Below are 17,660 nucleotides of genomic sequence, written 5' to 3'. Positions count from 1 at the left end.
GATGGAGTCAGATTCTACAGGTTAAGGGTTCAGTCCTATAAAACTCCCCCCCCCCCAAACCTTCAGGCACCAGTTTCAAGCTATTACTTGTGTTTCTTATGGTCCTGCTACAAATCTGAGATTCCAGTGACCCCCTCCAACTTAGAATGCTTGTTGCAAGTCCAGGCTGTTACCTGTCCTTCTGACTGACTGGATATAAATCAGAAGTTCTTGTGACCTCTTCTTTGGGTTTAACTTGTTAGAGTGGCTCATGGAACTCAGTGAAATATGTTACTTATTGCATTACCTATTTATTTTAAAGTGATATAACTCAGGTACAGTCAGGTGGAAGAGATGCATAAAGCAAGGTATGTAGGGAGGGTTGTGTTCACATGTTCACCAACCTGGAAGCTCTCTATACTCAGTTCTTTGGGAGTTTTATGGAGGACTTACCCAGAGGCCTTGATCTGTGATTAATTTCACTTTTAGCCCTTCTCGCTTCTCAAGACAATGGGGGAGTTGGGACTGAAAATGCCAAGCTTCTAATCATGACATGTCTTTCCAGTGACCAGCCCTTATCCAGGGGCCCATCCAGAGTTACCTCACTGGAACAAATGGCACTTGTATCACCCAGAAATTGTGAGGGTTTCAGGAGCCCTTTGTTAGAAGTGAAGGTCAAACAAGTAATTGAGGGGTGCCTGGGTGACTCAGTGGGTTAAGCCTCTGCCTTCAGCTCAGGTCATGATCTCAGGGTCCTGAGATCGAGCCCTGCATCGGGCTCTCTGCTTAGCAGGGAGCCTGTTTGCCCTCTGCCTGCTTGTGATCTCTCCCTCTCTGTCAAATAAATATATAAAATCTTTTTAAAAAGGCCAGTAATTGAATGAAAGATGCTTTTAATACTCTTATCACCCAAGAAGTTCCAAAGTTTTAGGTGCTCTTTGTTTCAAACAGAATGAAGACCAAATATACATATTTCTTACTATAAATCAAAGTACCTTTCTTACTATAAATCAAATGGTTACTGGATTTTATCAAAAGCTTTTCCTGCTTTTATTGATATGATCATACCAGCATATTGTAATTTTTTCCCTGTTTGTGATTCATTTTTCATGTCATTATGGTCTTTTGTTCTATGGGAGCTTGCCTTTTTTTCTGACCAAATCTGCAGTCTTTTTTGCTATCTGACCTGGCCATCAACTAAGAAAGGCTTTCCTTTTTCCAGAGTTACAAATACATTGCTCTGTATTTTTCTTTTAGTACTTTTATGATTTTTATTTTATTAAGTCTCTAATCCATTTAAAATTTGTTTTCATATATGTTATGAGTGCACATCAAACTTACCTTTTCTCTACCCGGGAAGGTGCTTATTTTGGCAACATTTATTAAATAATTTCTACCCTATCTATAGCTTAAATTGCCAATTTTATCATTTATCACTTTCCCATATTTGTGCCTATTTCTGGATTTCAAAAATTTTGCTGACTGATCTGTCTATTCTAAGTAACCACCTTAGTTTCATCATTGTAGCTTTTTTTAAAAAAAAGTATTGGGGGCAAGTTTCCTTTTTGTTAATTCTTCATTTTCCAAAATATCTTTAATTTTTTTCATACATTCTTCTAGATGCATTTCATTATCATTTCTGTATCAAAATCCTTAAGATTCCATTGCAGCTTTAATTGGAATTTAATTTAGTATACCTTGTATTTAGAGCATTGAGATCTTTGTTGAGACCTAATATTACTACCTTTCTTACAGGAACTTGCTATGTTTCTGTTTACTTGGGTCTTCTTTGTGTACTTGAATCTTTTGAACAAAGGTTGTTTGACTCAAGAATTCTAAAGTCAGTTGAACTTGAAGGCAACAGTAATTCACAGATAGAAGAGCCAAGAAAGAGTTGTACATGTATGCTCAGATTAAATGAATTATTAGGGGACTGATTGTCTTAGTCCATTTGGGCAGCTGTAATGAAATACCACACACTGCTTATAAATAGCAGAAATTTACTGCTCACAGTTCTGGAGGCTGGAAGTTTAAGATAGGGCACCAACATGGTCAAATGAGGTCCTTCTTCCTGGACATAGACTTCTCCTGTTCTCCCATAGTAGAGCTCCATAGGGAGCTCTGTGGGATCTCATTTACAAGATAGTAATCCTCTTCATGAGGGCTTCACCCTCAAGACTTAATCACTTTCAAAGGCACTGCCTGCTAATACCATCACCCTTGAGGGTCAGGATTTCAACATATGAATTTGGGGGGTGAGGGATAGATACAAGCATTCAGACAATGGTAGAGATTTATTCTAGGCAACCTAAAGATAAACCTGAACAATGCAAAAATCATGAAGTAATGCTATAAAAAGGTTAGTAGGAAATCAGTAGTGAACCAGAAACCAATTAGACAAGATTATACACAAGCAAATAATTAGTTTAAATATAGGTGCAAAAGAGCATGGAACAGTACTTTTTCTAAAAACAGATAAAAAATAATCAGTTAACTATAATATTACATAATGAAGCTGCCAATTTATGAGAAGAAAAACTAAGAAATAGTGTAGATCTGAGGATATAGAAGTGTTTTTCTTACATCAATTGATTAATGTCTAATTAAAGATACTGATAATTAAGATAAATTCAAGAGTTTTTTGAAGTGGCAAAAGAATCAGTCAAACTTTCTGTGCTTTTCAATTAAAATTTTTAAAAAGCAAGGTATAGTTTGCATACAGTAAAACTCACTTTTTTTTTTTTTTAACCACATAGGTCTGTGAAGTTTGACAAATTAATTCATTTGTGCAACTACCACCCCAATAAAAATGTGAAATACTTCTATTACCCACCAACTTTTTCCTGTGCTCCTTTCTGGTCAGCTCCCTTCCATCCCTTTAGCCAGTACTGACTGGCCTGTCTGACTCCTCTATAGTGTAGTCTTTCCCAGAATACTGTGTAAATGGAATCAGACAGTGTAAATGTCTTCTGTTGAGTATAGTTTCTTTCACTTCATATAATGCATTTGGGGTTCATTCATATTGTGTCAGTGGTTATTCCTTTTGATTGCTGAGTAGAATTCCAGTGTATAGATAGATGTACCACACCTTGTTTACTTATTCTCTTATTGAAGGACATTTGGGTTGTTTCCAGTTTTTGCCAACTACAAATAAAGCCTCTCTTATAACCAGAAGGGGAAAAAAGGAAACCAGAATCCACAGAGCAAGAGATAAACAAAACAAAACAAACCAAACAAGAATATTTTACAGGAAATAGAAAGCATAAGATGACAAATAGATTCAAATGTTTATAACAAAAGATATTGTTAAACTTTCCATTAAATGACAGAGAATTGAAAGGGGAAAAATAGCTGTAAGCTTAGGTGACCAACTCTATTCTTTCTGAAATTTCTTGAAAGATCCAAAGAACTACCAAGATCGAGAAAACCTGGAATCAGCCTTATTTGTTAAGGGAGCGATGCCATCCATATCCCCTATACTTGGCACATTTCACATACCACATAATCACACACACGTCACTCCACACTTACATTCCCAACCCAACCCCCAGCCCCAGAGGAACTTTTTGACAGTATCACAGCCTAGTGTGGGTAAGGAGAAAAAAAAAAACAAAGACTGTACAGTGGTGTACAGACAGGGCTTGACTAAAGGATGCTATCCTGAATACTCTTAGATCTCTTTTGAGGAGATTCAATGAGGGGAAGAAGCTGTTGTAATTTAGATAAGTAGAGACACAGCTACCTGGGGCCTCTTTTGTCACCTCTTCAAGAAGACAGGTGTCAAGAAACCCATGGGCACATGGGGCCATGCCTGATGCGAGTCTCCTCTTTTTACAGAGCCCCAGGAGGGACCTGGGCGGGTCAGACCACACAGCAAACTCTAAACTGTGGAGTAGTTGGAGCATTGCAATCCCTCAGGTGGTAACACTATCAAAGGTGGGGATAATCCCAGGGAGTTTGTAGTTGAGCTTTTGTAAATTTACTTTATGGCTAGGATGTGGTGGAATGGAAGAAAGTAGAGAGGGCTGTTCAAGCAAAGAGGGTTACCAAAGAAGACTCAGGAAGGGATGAGCTTTGAAAATTCTTAAATCATATGCATCAGTAAAAAATAGAGAACTATGGGAAGATTTTTGAGTGTCTTGTTAGAAAAGCGTTAGAGTGGCATGATTATGCAGCATAGTGTTGTAGGGCCAGTAATAGCTAGTTCTTCCTATGCGTGTATTGTAGGAATACTATTTAATCTCCACAACAGTCCTGGGATGTAGTTGTCATTGATTGTCCTGTTTCATACCTGAGGAGCGACTGAGAGCTGGGCAATCAGCAAAGACCCGAGGGTAGTAACCTGAGTTCCAGATGATGAACAAAGACAAACACAGGAGGAGTGGAGATGGGGAGCATCAGGTCCAAGATGCTCTGCAGGTGTCAAACCTGCATGACTCAGAGAATGAAGTCTCTAGTCATCTAACTGAAATAGACTGATCTTTGTGTTTTCTTCTTACCTATAGTATGCTGTGATATAATAAAAAATTTCAAATGAGGCAGGGCAGTAGGTTGGGGTTGTGAGTGGGGAGTGAAGTGGGTGTGATTATGTCATATGTGCAGCTCCTCATAAAATGTGTTGCCTTTTGATGCTACGTGATTTTTGTCCTCTGTAGTTCACAGCATAGAAGCAGAAGTTAGAACTGTAACACTTTACGTTGGAGCAGATGCAAGTACTAGCCTAATTGATTATTTTGAAATAAGTTATAACTTGCTAATGTGGAAGACCAGGAAATACATTTTTCCAACTACCTTTAGAGTGATTTCTGTTTTTAAATGCCAAAAACCTAAGAAGCCTAGATTTCTGGTTGGAAAAATGTTATTTTGCTATTAACATTTAGATTGCATTGTAAGGTAGCTTAGGTTGTTATATTTTATGAACAATTTTTTTTATGAATATGCATGCCTAAAATTTTAATGCTCTGGCAATAACTTGAAAGGCATGTTGAGTTGGTAAAACTTATCTACTCTACTTCTGATTATGCTCAAATGTACGTGAAAAGAAAGTGGAAGTTGGGTGAATTTTTTAAAATGTAAAATGATTATAGTGAAATACAGCCCAAAATTTATATTTTTCTTTTGTTCTAAAATTAAATCAGAGAAATAATGTAATCACCTCTTTCCATACTGCAGGAAGAAACGAGATGGAAAGATTTTCTGTATCTTTGCATTGAATTGACTCCAAATAATTGGGTCTTTTTAAAAAAGGATTTTTAAAATTTATTTTAGGGAGTGAGAAAAAGAGAGGGGGGAGGTCCTGAAGTGTTGGCTTGAACCAGCAGCCTCAGTGCGACCTAGGGAACAGGTGCAAATGCAAATTCTCAAGCCTGACCTGCTGAATCAGAAACTCTATAGATGTAAGGCCCAGCAATCTGTGTTTTAACAATCCCTCCAGGTGACTTTGCTGCAAGCTAACATTTGTGAACCACTGGAATGATATTTATGAAGGTATATGTTACCCTGTAATGAGTTATGTAAAAGAGGTATTTTTTATTTTTTGGGGGGCGCCTGGGTGGCTCAGTCATGATCCCAGGGTCCTAGGATAGAGCTCCGCTTCAGGCTCTCTGCTCAGAGGGGAGCCTGCTTCCCCCCTCTTTCTCTCTGCTTGACTCTCTCTCTCTGTGTCAAATAAATAAATAAAATCTTTTTTTTTTAAAAAAGTGTTTTTTTTGTCATTATGAATACGCCCCCTATATATATGTAGGTGTAGATCTATCTGTCTAATTGATGTTCTTTGTTTGAATTAAATACTGAATACATAAAAGAATAGTTGCATCACTTGTGAAGAGTATAAAGAGAAACAGTAATAAACTCTCCTGTATTTCACCATCCAATGAGTTGCAAAAAAAGGTTCTCTGAATATTAGCCACATATCTGTGCTTCCCCCTCAGGAGTCCCCCACTCCAGTCCTAGCTTGGATATAAAAATATTCTGAAATTTGTGTGTTTTATTTCCAGTTTTGCCCCTATGTTTTACCATATACACGTGCATATTTTAAAAGCCTAAATCATTTAGTTTTGCAAGGTTCTGAATTTTCTGAAAAGCGTCATCTTGTGTATATTTCTCCAGTGATTCTTTTTTATTTGCTCAACATTTTATTCATGGTATGTGTGCAGATTTGCATGCATTCATTTTCTTTGCTGTACTGTCTGTTTGAATATACCATAATTAATTTCTCCATTTTTCTTTCAGTGGACATTGAATGGTTCCAGTTTTTGCTGCTACAGCCGCTGCTTCTGTGAACATTCTTGTACCTATTTCTTTGTGCATTTGTGTAAGAGTTTCTCTGGAGCACTGGTTTTCAAGCTATTTCCCTGAGAATCTGTGGGAAGAAATGCACATTACATCATAACCCAGTTTTAGTTTCCTGGTTATAGTATACAACAATACAAAGGATTTCTGTATATTGTCAAAGATTGGGTCCTGACACCACCTAAACTCATTTGTTGTTCTGGTAACTCTTCTGTAAATGTCTTAAGATTTTCTGTGTAGATGATCATGTTATTTTCTATGTCATCCTTTCCAATTAGTAAACTTTTTATTTCTTTTTCTTGCCTTATTATACTAGCTAGAACCACAATTAAAGTGTGGAATAGAAATGATGAGAGCAGATGTCCAATGTCTTCACCTTGTTCCGGTATTAGGGAAGCATGCTTAATATTTGACTGTTTGATATGATGTTAGCTGTCGGTGTATCATGTATGCTTTTTATCAGATGAAGATATTTCTAATTTGCTGACAGTTTTTTCTTTTTAAACCGTGCAGGGATATCAAATTTTATCAAATGCCTTTCTGCATCTATACAGATGATCATATTTTTTTCTTCTTAATGTGGTAGGCTACATTGATTTTTTAAAAAAATATTTTATTTATTTATTTGACAGAGGGAGAGAGATCACAAGTAGGCAGAGCAGCAGGCAGAGGGAAAGGGGGAAGCAGGCTCCCCATCCAGCCGAGTGCCCGATGCGGGGCTCGATCCCAGGACCCTGAGATTATGACCCGGGCCGAAGACAGAGGCTTAACCCACTGAGCCACCCAGGTGCCCCGGTTACATTGATTTTTGAATGGTCCTTGGGCTGGTAAGCAGTATGTTGCTCAGTTTCAAATACTTTGGGATTTTCAAAATGTCTATTACTGATTTTTTAGTTCAATTCCATTGTAGTCAAAGAATGCACTTTGTATGATTTGACTCCTTTAGTTACCTGAGTTGAGTTTTATAGCTTGATCTTTGTCATTTCTAGGTTTTTTTCTACTGTTTCATTTTTTTCCTGACCTTGGATGATATTTTCATCCTTCTTTGCATGACTGCTAAATCTTGAACTGGAGGTTGGACATTGTAAATCTTATTTTGTTGGGAGTTTGGATCTTGTTCTGGGATGCAGATAAGTTATGAGGACACCTATTCTCTCCATGTTTGCATTTGATCTTGGTCAGGCTGGACCAGCACAGCCTGTACCTGTGGGCCAGCTGGGCTGCACAACCGAGGCTCTGCTCTTCCCGTTCTCAGAGTAGTGGCCACATCGCGCAAGGCTTCTCCATGCTGGTTGTGGAAAACGTGAACTGTTCCCAGCCCTGTGTGAGGTGTGGAAATTGCTCTTTCTGTTCCTTTCTAGTGGTTCTTTTCTTTGACCTTGGGTATTTTCTTTGCATGCATGGACTGAGCAGTACGCAGCTGTAGAGTCGGGGGGAAACTCCTCTCTGATTCTTTGTCCTGTGTATGTTGGCCACCTGGACCTCCTGGAATTCTCAACTCTGTTTCCTCATCTTAGGGTGACTACCAGGTGCTGTTTGTGTTTCTCCTCCCTCTACTTTTGACTGGAGATCTGACTTTTCAAGAAGTAACAAGAGGCAGTTGTAGACTTACCTCATCTGTTTCCATCCTCTCGGGCATCCCTCTCCTGCACTGCATGCTGTTTGGTGCCTGAAAATCATTAGTCCCATTTTGCCTATTTTTCAAGACGAGAGAGTTCATTTAATCCCTGATATGTTCTCTAGTCCAGTATAGTCACAGTGGAAGTGAAAAATATACATAAAATATATATATTTTTAGGAAAATAATTCCAAATTTATAATAATATTTCCAATTCACATACCTTAGCCCAGATTTTTTTTTTATTTGTGTCTTCTATGCGGAAATACTTTGGTTCTAAAGATATCACTAAAAAGTACTCACTTTTATATTTCTTTTCAGTTTATTTTTTTTTTATTCTTCTGTTTATTTTAGAGAGTGTGTGCACAAGCAAGGGCAGGGCACAGAGAGAGGGAAAGAATCTTTTTTTAAAAAAAGTATTTATTTGAGAAAGAGAAAGACAGATAGTGACAGAGATAGTGAAAGAGAGCACAAGTGAGGAGGAGAGGGAGCCAGATGCAGGACTCAATGCCAGGACCCTCTCAAAGGCAAATGCCACCTAGGCACCCTGGAAAGAGAGAAGCTTAAGCAGACTCCATGCTAAACGTGGAGCCCAGTGTAGGGCTCGATCTTACGACCCTGAGATCAGAACTTGAGCTGAAATCTAGAATTGGAGGCTTACTGGGCTAAACCACCCAGACGCCCCTCATTTTATTCTTATAACAACCCTAAGAGGCAGGTAAAATACCCGTTCACAAATGTCATTTTATTGATAAGGACATTGAAGCCTGATGATTAAATGACTGTGTGAGAGTCTGGGATGGTAGTTTTCCTGGCCAAGCTGTGGGAAAGATCTTCAGCGGCCTGACTGTAAGTAGGTTTCACCTTCATGTCACTTTTTAGCTATACACACACACACACACACACACGTGCACGGCTTACAATTTCTCATGTATGAAACAAGGAGATTGGACCAAGTGGTTTCCCAGATTTCTTCAGCTTCTTCCCAGCTGTTTGCTCTTCTCATTCCCCTCTCCTCCTGGCCACATAGACACACATTCTGTCTTCTCGCTGTGCTGGCAGCAAGATGTGACTGTGATGGATATAAGATGGAAGGCGCCGGGGTTCAGTTCTCAGACCCTCCTGGATGTGGTCTGTGGGGGGAAGGTGACCAGCGAAGCTTGTCCTGGGACACACCCTGTTGAGATGTAAGCCCAGGTCCCAACCCGCTGCTCTTGTATTCTCGTTTTCAGACTGATGTTTTCAAAGTGATGAGTTTCACAGCCTGGTTGGGACCATTTCTTCTCAGTGAACTGTGTTTGGTCTCTAATCCATGTTTGTGTGGAGAAAATACTCACTGACATTTTTGCCTATCGTTTCAGGGCAGTTCTAGATTCTGCAGTAAGCCGTGGCTTTTATCTTCAGATTCTCTATTTCTCAGCTGTGATTTCTGTCCATAAATTAGATGCAGTAAACTGGACGCAATCTTAGATCTGAACATTTTTAATCTCAGTTCTGTTTAGTTTGTATTTAGTAAGAATGCATACCAAGAAGAACCTGATTCATACCTTATTTTGTTGGGGGAAGGTGTTCTAGGCTTAGTAGTAGGCCAGGTTTGTGTTTTGTTTTGTTTTGTTTTTACTTCATCATTAAAACCCTGCCTTAATTGCCCTCAGATTTTTTTCTCTTTTACTTTTTCTTAATAATAAAGAGATCAGTGGAAACAAATAGAAGCTAATAGAACTGAAGGCATGGGGGTGGGGGGCACCTGGGTGGCTCAGTGGGTTAAAGCCTCTGCCTTCGGCTCAGGTCATGATCTCAGGGTCCTGGGATCGAGCCTCGCATTGGGCTCTCTGCTCAGTGGGGAGCCTGCTTCCCTTCCTCTCTCTCTGCCTGCCTCTCCATCTACCTGTGATCTCTGTCTGTTAAATAAATAAATCTTTAAAAAAAAAAAAAAACCCAAAACTGAAGGTATGAGTAATATTGGAATGTGTTTTAATGTTGTACTCAGATAGAGAGTACTATAGTGAGTACGTGATTGAAGCATCTTTGGTATTCTGAATATAAACCCTGGTTCCTCAGTTGATCCACTATAGAAATACTAGAAGGGATGGCAAGAAAATGGTAAAATATTAAAATATTCCCTCACTCTCATGCTCCTTCTTAGGGGAGCTCTGTTCTCCACTGCCTGTGGTATAGTGGTTTTGCTGTCCTTAGGGACACCTGTACTGAATTGCCCGGCAACCTTTACCCTGGAAGGACTGTGGGGCTAGCTTGTTCTGCTTCTCTGCACGCCTTCCTGATTTCCAGACTTCACTGCATGACTTTCCCTGGCTTATTGGTAAGGGGGCAAATGTCCGTCTTCGAGGACATGGGTGCCACCATTCTCAAAGTAGGGGAGCTGGACTGGGCAAGAAAGGGAAGGTGACTTCCATTTTTTTAGCATCTACCAAGTGTTGGTCATGGTCCTAGGGATTCTGCATACCTTCTCCTCTTCGGGCTTCACAAAACCTTATGAAGAATGTACTGTGGCCTCCACTTTTTAGGTGGGGAAGCTGTGGGAGAAAGCTCCACATGTTTGTAGAATATAAAGTTTCCCTATAATTGTGACTTGCCTTTTTTCAGCTTTTCCTCTTTAGACATTCCAGGTAAACTTAATTTCATATGAGTTTAAATGAGTTTAAATGAGGTGTCTAGTAATCACGTGGTAACAATGAGACAGTCTGTAAACTATAGTTGAAATATCTGTGAAATATCTCTCCTGTTAAGGGTATTTACTAGTTTCATCTACAAAGAGATATAATCCTTAAAACAGAGATTTCTTAAAGCATCACCAAAAAATTGGTTGATAAATTCACTCGTCTCCTCAGTAAGTAGTCTGGAGAATGAAGTTAAGGATCCTGTAAGAGCCTTGTCCTTGGAGTACGATGGGGGAGAAATGTAAGCTGCTGTCCTTACTTGGTGGTCCCTGGCTGGGATGTTTCTGAGTAGAGAAGTGCCAGCATGGTCATCTTATCCTAAAAAGATGAGTTTGGAACCTAAATAGAATGATCAGTGTAGGGGTGCCTGGGTAGCTCAGTGGGTTAAAGCCTCTGCCTTCAGCTCAGGTCATGATCTCATGGTCCTGGGATTGAGCCCCACATCAGGCTCTCTGCTCGGCCTGCTTCCTCTTCCCTCCCCGCTGGCCTCTCTGCCTACATGTGATCTGTCAAATAAATACATAAAATAAAATCCTTAAAAAAAAAAAGAATGATCAGTGTAAAGCCATAGATTTACACTTCTTGGGGTCAGACCTGCTGTTGAGTCTCATTCTCTGATCCTTAGAGTAGACTGGAATTAAAGAGCAAAAGAAAGAAAAGTCCATTTGGCCCTTGGGGACATACTGCATAAGTCTGGGGCAAAGATCAAAGGTGGAATCTTTTTTGTTTTTGTAGTTCTAATGGTCGAAAGTAGGTAGATCAAGATAATACTGAAAAAGATGAAGTTTGGCCATTTTTTAATATTCTGTATAGTAAACAATTCAAATTGGAACATTGGTTTGTGTTTGCTGGATCTTTCTTTTGTGGAGTCTACCAAATGACTAATAGGAAAAGTCGTGTCTGACTTATTCTTCAGGGGGGTGTAATTTGAGGATTCATGAAAGAACCTAATTTATTAGGAAGATTAAATGCTAGTAATGCATAGACTTTTCACTCTAGAAACTGATCCTTGTTTTGAGGCCTGTTAGTGTATTCTTTTGTTTTCTTACTGCATGATCTTAAGCCCTAACCTTCTTTTTACCTCTCTCATAGAAGCCTGGTTTAAAAGAAAAGACCAAATCAAAGATTTGATAAGATGCAAACTGTTTTAGATTTGCAGACATACTGTCTTGTCTACTTAGCTCTGCAAAATTACACTTTCATGATATAAACAGTAAGCTGCTTGGGGAAAAATTCCAGCAATTCGTCTTTCCCAACCTTACACATAGCAGCCAACAAGGCAATTTATATTCAGCAACTCCCTGTTCTTGTTTAATTTCCTCAGACAAAACAAGAGATTGTGGTGGGCCTGCTAGTTCAAAACAGCACAACTTGTTTCTCCTGCTTCTTATCATCACCTCATGAATCAGAGGCTGTTGGAGCCACAGGGACCCTTAGAGTCATCTGATCTGATGCCTAGTTTACAGATGGGGAACCGAGGCTCAGACTGAGAACTCGTTCAAGGTCATGTGTTTGTAAGTGGTATAGTTGAGTCTTCAATAGTGTTTTGTTTAACCCTCAGTGTTTCCCTTATTTTCCCTTTATCTGTCTTTCTTTGCAATAATTACTCACATTCCAGGAAGAAAGAACCGTCCACTGAGAGCTAGTTGTATGCCTGTTCTCCAGATAGCTCCAGACTAGTGGACAACGTGATTACCAGTCACTGCTTCGTATAATAAAGCTTGTGTTTGGAAGTCGGATTTCCGTTTTATGAGAGAAATCTAAGGCAGACATCATACTGAGAATCTCTGAGGCTCCTCTCTTTGTTTCCAGGCTGTTCCTTCACCATTTGGGAGCAGCCTTATAAAATACGACGAAGGCATCATCACCAGCATTAGGAACAGCCTTGCTGCTTATAAAGCTGAATTACTTGGGGCAAGGTGTTTACCCCTTCTGAATCTGTTTGCTTATTAAATACTGTGGTGGGGCGCCTGGGTGGCTCAGTGGGTTAAGCCGCTGCCTTCGGCTCAGGTCATGGTCTCAAGGGTCCTGGGATCGAGCCCCACGTCGGGCTCTCTGCTGAGCAGGGAGCCTGCTTCCTCCTCTCTCTGCCTTCCTCTCTGCCTGCTTGTCATCTCTCTCTGTCAAATAAATAAATAAATAATCTTTTTAAAATAAATAAATAAATACTATGGTGTGTGGCACACACTTCTTAGAGTTACTGTATTACATATGGAAGGGAAAACATAAAATACAATGGAAATGAGGGGTACTGGGAGTGGGAGAGGGAAGGCAAGGTTCAAAGTGCACCGTTGGAACGAAAAAATGACAACTCTAAGTGATTGGAAATCTTGTTGGTACTTCTGCCTGAAGACGTGAAACTGTTGGAAATCTTGAAATCTGTTTCCAACTCTTGTAAATCATGATTTCATGGAAATCATGAAACTGTTGGAAAACTGGAAATCTTGTTGGTACTTCTGCCTGAAGACATGAATGTCCTCTACCTGGTGACTTTACACCAGTGAAAGCCTTTTAAGGGTTGTGCCTCCCATGGGAATCCCTCTGAAATCTTGGGTTGAAAAAGCAGATTCTCTCTTGTGTAATAAACAAAGAGTGATGGGAGAAGTGATTTTGATATCTCTTTCATGAGGGCTAGGGGACCACAGCTGTTGCTTCTCAGGAAGACAGAAGCATCTTAAGGTTTGGGGAAGAAGCGCTGAAGGACTGAATCGATTGGTCGAGTCTCTAAAAGTCATCGTTGTGTCTTGAGCATGTTCTTTGAGTCTAATCCAATGCCTGGCATGTGGAAGACACATAAATAGTGTGCGGCCAGAGCCACATGCGTGAGGAGTTTGCCTTCTGATTGGGGGCAGATGAGAACCAAGATTATCTGAGATTAACAACCCAAACTGTGTTGGAAGGAGAAGACGTCAGATGTCAGAAGAAACAGATTCATGCAGGGTGATAGGGAGTCAGTGGTTGCTTGTCAAATGGAATTGTGAATGTGAGCTTCGGGTGGTTATGTAGCAGAAGATGAGCTGTTGTTCCAAGTAGGGATAAACCATGGTTTGAGCACGGAATTTAGGGGACACTGTTAGAGTCTTGACTGGAGCAGAGGGCAGAATTTGGCCAATGATGGAGGCTAAGGGGGATAATTAAGGCCAGGAGGATTTACAAATCTAGGAGTTATGGTTTATGGTGTGTGTGTGTGTGTGTGTGTTTACAACAGTCCTTTGTAGGTGTTTGTGCTAGGTGCTGCCTGTGAGAGTGTCTGCCGACTTTCCTGATGACAAGAATGAGGAAGAGATAGACCTTGGTCATTACACAACACATTGTGACACAGCAACCTCATTACTTCCTGTTTCCATCTGTGAGCAGGGCCTTTGGAAGGAACAGACAGGTTCCGTGGGAGTCTGAATGGGGACTAGGGAGAGTCAAGGCTATGAGATGTACGTTTTCTATGGAAAACCAGACATACACTTCCGTGGGCAAAACCATTGAGTGACCTGACTCTCAGATGAAGGAGAACTTCCGTGGACTAGCAGCCGTGGCCCGTGGCCCATGAAGAGGTAGTTTCTCTGAACCCACTTCATTAGCCCAACCTTGTTCTGAATTCAGTCTAGTCTAAAAGTTCAGTAGTAAATTAATTTCAGCATAATTTGTCCAGGCTTCTGTGCCAGGACTACAGAAGAACACTCTTCGGGTGAGTCTCTCCAGAAAGAGAGGCCACTTGATAAAAGATGTGCTAGAGGTGTGCTCCTTCCATTCACAGATAGACTGTGAGGTAAGGAAAAGCCTGTGGTCAGGTGGCAGAGAGAGGGTGCATTGCAGGTTTCAGAAAGAGCAGTGAGTACCCACAGTTCACAGTGCGAGCATACCTTTTCTCCATTTTTTAGTGACCCTTGTGGGATCTGGCGGATGGATTGAATGACGAACCTCACGTGCTCCTTAGAGCTGCAGAGATGGGGAATGTCTCGGTTCCTTGAATTCTCAGGAGAATGGCCAGAAGTGAATCTCTGAGGTGGTTCTTTCTTCCCAAAAGGATGCAAATCCCTAATTAAAAGTGAGGGTAACAACTAGACCTACTTTTTTAAAAAAACAGCTTTATTGAACACTATTTATGTACTATAAAATTCACCCTTTCAAATATATAGTTCAGTGGATGTTAGTAAATTCACAGAGTTGTGTAACCATCCCCTCCATCCAGTTTGAGGATCTTTCCACCTTCCTGAAAACCTCACTCGTGCCTGCTGTGTTCTGTTGCTCTTCCCTCCTCTTCCCTGCCCAGGCAACCAGTAATTGGTGGGACCAGGTCTGATAGATTTGCCTGTTCTGGACATTGCAAATAAATGGGAGCCTAAAATAGGCATTTCGCATAGGGCTGTCATTTAGCATAATGCCTTTGATGTTCCCCTGTGTTGTAGCACGGGTCCATATTTCATTCCTTTCCGTTGTTGAGTTGTGTTCCATCATACCGATACACCCTAGTTCACATATCTATTCGTTCGTCAGTTGATGAATTGTTTCCACTTTTTGGCTATTGCAAATACAAGTGTTGGCTATATTTGTTTCCTTTGACTGTTGTGACAAATTCCTGTGAAGTTGGTGGCTTAAAAACAATAGAAATGTATACTTTCACGGTCTGAAGACCAGAAGTCTAAGGGGAAGTTGTTGCTGGTCCGTATTCCTTCTAGAGGCTCTGGGGAGATCCCATTCCTTGCTGCCTCCTCTGGTGGTAATGCCAGTCTCTGATGCAGCCCTTTCCTGCATCTCCACGTTGCCTTCTCTTCTGTGCATCTCCCCAAACTCCCACTGACCCTCTCTCACCAAGATACATGGGCTTGCCTTCAGGGCCCACTCTGGTAAGCCAGAAAAAGGTCTTCCTCTTAAGATCCTTCACATACTCAAATGTTCGGCCACACACGGTAGCATTCGCAGGTTCTAGAAATTTGATGTGGCTGTCTTCTGGGGCACTGTGTTTCTGCCTACCTCAGCAGTTGTGAGCATTCACATAAACTTGCTGCGTAGACGAGTTTTCATTTCTCTTTGTAGGTAACTGGGAATGTCATTGTTGGGCCACAGTGGGAACTTAGGTATAGCTTTCTAAGTAATCATCCACCTGTTTTCTGAAGAGACCGGGCCATTTTACATTTCTGCTCATGATGTCTGAGGGTTCCAGTCTCCACATTCTTACTGGTTGTCTGCCTTTTTGAAACTATAGCCCTTCTAGCGGGTGTGAAGTGTTACCTCATTGTGGTTTTAATTTGCATTTCCCTGATGACTAATGATGATGAGTATCTTTTCATGTGTATTAGCCAGCTTATGATTCTTGGTAAAATGTCCCTTCAGAGCTCTTACCCATTTTAAAATTGGGTTGTTGGGGCACCTGGGTGGCTTAAGTCGTTAAGTGTCTGCCTTCAGATCAGGTCATGATTCCAGGGTCCTGGGATCGAACCCGGTATTGGGCTCCCTGCTCAGTAGGAAGCCTGCTTCTCCCTCTCCCACTACCCCTGCTTGTGTGTTCTCTCTCTCTGTCTCTCTGTCAAATTAATAAGTAAAATCTTTAAAAATAAATAAATAACTAGATAAAAAAAATTAGGTTGTCCTTTTGAATTATAAGACTAAGCTTGTTTTTCATAATCTGTCCCAGTCTCTGCCAGTCTTAAGAATGTGGTGATTGAGGTGACCTTGACGAGGAGGTGCTGGGGCCATCCAGGTCCCCGGGATGCCTAGAACTGGGACAAGGCAGCCATGTCTGCAGGGCACCATGTCATTCTGTTCCTCCCAGGTAGATGGGACCCACAGTGCCTTTTGACTCCCAGTTACTGTGTCAGGGAAGTGAGGAGATGGCTTATTCTGTGTCTTAGAGATCATAACCTCAGGGGCGCCTGGGTGGCTCAGTGGGTTAAGGCCTCTGCCTTCGGCTCGGGTCATGATCCCGGGGTCGTGGGATCAAGCCCCGCATCGGGCTCTCTGCTCAGCAGGGAGCCTGCTTCCTCCTCCCTCTCTCTCTGCCTGCCTCTCTGCCTACTTGTGATCTCTGTCTGTCAAATAAAATAAATAAAATCTTTAAAGAGATCATAACCTCAGTGGTGTTGTAGGCTGGCTGTTGTCTGATGAACAAGGGTACCAACCTAAAGAACCCCATAGCATATTCTCATTGTAGTCTGTTTTTCTTTCTTTCTTTCTTTCTCTTTTTTAAAGATTTATTTCTTTATGTTAGAGAGGGTGAGTGCAAGCAAGAGCTTGAGCAGGGGGAGGGGCAGAGTGAGAGAGAGAACCCTGGAGCAGACTCCCCACTGAGTGTGGAGCCCAATGTGGGGCTCGATCCCAGGACCCTGAGATCATGAGCCGAGCCAAAGGCAGACACTTAACGACTGAGCCACCCAGGCGCCCCTTGCCTGTTTTTTTTTTTTTTCTTTCATAACTCTTGCCACAATTTAAATTTAGTTGTCTCTGTAATATTTTACGTTGACTATCCTCCTCCTCCTCCTAGATGATTAAGAACCCCTGGGACAAGGACCACATCGGTGTTTTGTCGCCACCACTGGTCTCTAACACAATATGCCGTAGGCAACCAGCCAGTTTTTGTCGGGTGGAAGAGTGACTGGGACATGCCAGTCGTGGGGGTTGAGGAGGATGTTCTCTGCTTTGCAGTGGGTGATTCACACGGAAGTACGAGACAGACGGTTGTCTGTTAAATAAGTAATTCATGAGCCGCCGCATGTGCTGCTCAGTGTCTCGTATTTTACCCACCACTGACACCATTTCCCCCGTGTATTCTCCTTTCCAGCGATCTATAACTACAACGCCTCTCAAGATGTGGAGCTCTCCTTGCAGATTGGAGACACAGTTCACATCCTGGAGATGTATGAGGGTAAGTCTGGATGGCCTTCTGCCAGTCGGGGAAGGGGAAAAACAGTGGGAGTTACTTATTAATGAGGCATTTAGCATCAACATGCTTTACTTCCTGAGGTGGGGCTAGTAAAAATCCAGGAAGGACTTTAGGTTATACAGTTTCGTACCGAGAGCGATTTCAGAACAGCCTGTTGAATGCAGGAATGCAGAGGTGCCCAGACGCCTGAAACTCAAAGTACACAAGTCGTTGAAGCCCA

General features: G+C 41.3%; 1 protein-coding gene across 1 annotated transcript in view; it reads left to right on the top strand.

Annotated features, from left to right (window-relative positions):
* Window positions 1-17,660, top strand: part of DOCK5 (dedicator of cytokinesis 5) — a 206,866-nt gene that overhangs the window by 38,508 nt on the left and 150,698 nt on the right. Inside the window, exon 2 of the mRNA XM_044225113.1 lies at window positions 17,339-17,422. Coding sequence (XP_044081048.1) covers window positions 17,339-17,422 — 84 coding nt within the window. The remainder of the gene's footprint in view (window positions 1-17,338; window positions 17,423-17,660) is intronic.

Source organism: Neovison vison, chromosome 11 (assembly GCF_020171115.1).
Source record: "Neovison vison isolate M4711 chromosome 11, ASM_NN_V1, whole genome shotgun sequence".
Classification (NCBI taxonomy): domain Eukaryota; kingdom Metazoa; phylum Chordata; class Mammalia; order Carnivora; family Mustelidae; genus Neogale; species Neogale vison.
The sequence above is the reverse complement of the archived record's forward strand: the minus strand, read 5'-3'. Positions and strand labels throughout refer to the sequence as shown.